This window comes from Austrofundulus limnaeus, unplaced genomic scaffold, assembly GCF_001266775.1.
Source record: "Austrofundulus limnaeus strain Quisiro unplaced genomic scaffold, Austrofundulus_limnaeus-1.0 Scaffold14, whole genome shotgun sequence".
NCBI lineage: Eukaryota > Metazoa > Chordata > Actinopteri > Cyprinodontiformes > Rivulidae > Austrofundulus > Austrofundulus limnaeus.
The window spans coordinates 3,223,086-3,225,476 of NW_013952416.1; the positions used below are offsets into that span (position 1 = coordinate 3,223,086).

The following is a 2,391-nucleotide window of genomic DNA, read 5'->3' on the forward strand; positions in this document are numbered from 1 at the left end:
GAGTTAATTTGACATTTTGTGTTGTATATTAAATATAGAGAGCATTATATTTATTTTATAATCATATTTTATGGCATGGCATCCTTCGGAAAATGAGGACTTAAAATCATAAACTGATGTTTGAGACAGAAACACATTTAAACTAATTTATCACCCATCAAACAAATAAATAAAAAAATCTCAAGAAATTCAGTTTATTTTTTTCTCTTCACCCTTCTGATAATGTTTCTTATAGTCATTTTAATTCCAAATGTAAAACACACATAATAACTTTTGTAATGTATGTAACCTTCATTGCCATAGTGATGCTTACACTTAACCTACTGTCTGTAATATTTTTACTTCATTCTGTTATAAAAAAACTACAGTTGTTTGTTTCAGACATTTCTGAAGCTCTATGACTTCATTATCAACTCTCCTCAGCAGAAAGCCATCTGTGTTTCTTTGCTCATCTTTCAGTTCATTTTTTAGACAAATAAAACAGAACTAAAACCTAATTTTGAGAGCAAAAATTTAAAAACATCCCACTGTTTACGCCTGTTTAATTAGAACTCTGTACATTGATTTGTTTTGAAGCTATAACTTTGTAAAATGTTCAAAACACTCCTCTGCACTTACAACTGATGACTACCTGCTGGGAAACAGGCACTAAAAAGGCTAAATGTTTCATCAGGTTTCGACTAAAAATACAAATATATAAAGCTAAGGTTGTGAGTGATTTTTTAAAGTGCTTTTTGTGCATGTTTAGAACGTTTGCTCAGAATTTTTACAGAATAATCCCATTAAAGAAAACACAATCTTTATCATGTCAGACAAGGTGGAGGAGAGTCTCTCAGAAGAGGTGGGGCTGCTTCTCCACGGTTCTCACCGGGGTTTCTTAAGGCCTCGTCCCTTTGCAGAAGGCCAGCAGAGATAACACTCTGACCTTCCATCTCTCTGACCTTCACTGGCCTGATCCTGCTGGTCCAGCTTCACCATGTCCTCTGTGATCGCTCTGCCTCCGGGGTGCCCMGTCAGACCTCCCAAAAAGAGGGCCAGGTCCCAGAAGAGGACCGTGTCAGCCCTGATCCTGAAGGCTGTGTCCGGGTCCGCACAGCGCGGCGGAGTGTCCCTGGCAGCCCTGAAGAAGGTTCTGAAAGCCGGAGGGTACGATGTGGTGAAAAACAAAGCCAGGATCATCGTTGCCATCAGGCGTTTGGTGAACAAGAAGTCTTTGGTCCAGACCAAAGGTAGCGGGGCGTCTGGCTCCTTCAAGCTGAACAAAAAGCCTCCGAAATCCCGTAAGAGGAGGGTGGTGAGAAAGAAGAAGCCAAAGAAGGCCAAAAAGGCCAAGAGGGTCAAGAAAGCAGCTGGAAAAGCCAAGAAGGCACCGAAGAGGAGGAGGAAGGCAAAGAGCGCCAAGAAAGCCAAGAAACCTGCAGCCAAAAAGACCAAGAAGGCAAAGAGACCCAGGAAGACCAAGGCCAAGTCCACCAGAACCAAGGCTGCTGCCAAAAAGTGAAGGCTGCTCCTGGAACCCAGAGACCTTTCTTCAACCTGTCTGTGTGGACTAAGATGCTTTTGATTCAATGAATTTGCTTCATCTACTTTTTATTCTACATTTTATGAAATACTAAACTTGCTCTTTTACCTCCTTCTGTGTTACCTTATCTCCTGTTTCCTTTCTCTTTTATCTTTTATGGTAAAAGTTTTATCTCATGCTCTGATTTGTAATAGACTAAAATGCACTGTTGGAAATAAAAACATATATTTACATACTATAAAAAGTGTGTAACAGAATGTTATTTAAAAAAACACTTTATAATTCTTAAAAAAATCTAAATKTAAATAAATAAATAAATGAGTGGATTTAAAGGCCATGTAAATTGTAGGTGAGTGATGTGACGACTAATATAACAGAAAAAAAAGTTATGATCAATGTTCCTCTCAAATTTTTTTCTGTTATATTCTACAGCAGTGGTTTTCAAAGTGTTTAGCTTCTGACCTGCACCAGCTACAGAAACTTGAGACCCCAGATATTACTGGTTTAGGTAATCAAACTTTGCTATTAACTCTGTTAAACTTGGGTATAATAACAATATATACAAACCTAATATATACTACTTTTATTCATTTCCTCTTATTATTATTGTAAATAATAATGGTGAAGATATTCCATTAACGATGTATTTACATTTAAATTGATGACTGGAAATCATCTGGGGACCATCATGTTTCACGACCCACAGATAAGTCCCAACCCCAACTTTGGGAGCTGCTGTTCTACAGTAGACTTCAAAAGGCACTGTATCTTCAACAGTTAGGAGGTTTGGTGTCGCCATCTGCTGGCCAATTCTTATTACAACACAAAATTAAACAGCACAAGTTTTTCTTTTTTTAACCCTAATTCAG

The 2,391-nt window shown here is 37.9% G+C and overlaps 1 protein-coding gene across 1 annotated transcript; it reads left to right on the forward strand.

The window, feature by feature from the left end:
* Window positions 1-920: 920 nt before the first annotated feature.
* Window positions 921-1,766, forward strand: LOC106513744 (histone H1). Its single transcript, XM_014002720.1, has one exon. It carries the CDS (start codon window positions 977-979, stop codon window positions 1,499-1,501), a length of 525 nt encoding a protein of 174 aa, XP_013858174.1. The 5' UTR covers window positions 921-976; the 3' UTR covers window positions 1,502-1,766.
* Window positions 1,767-2,391: the final 625 nt, after the last annotated feature.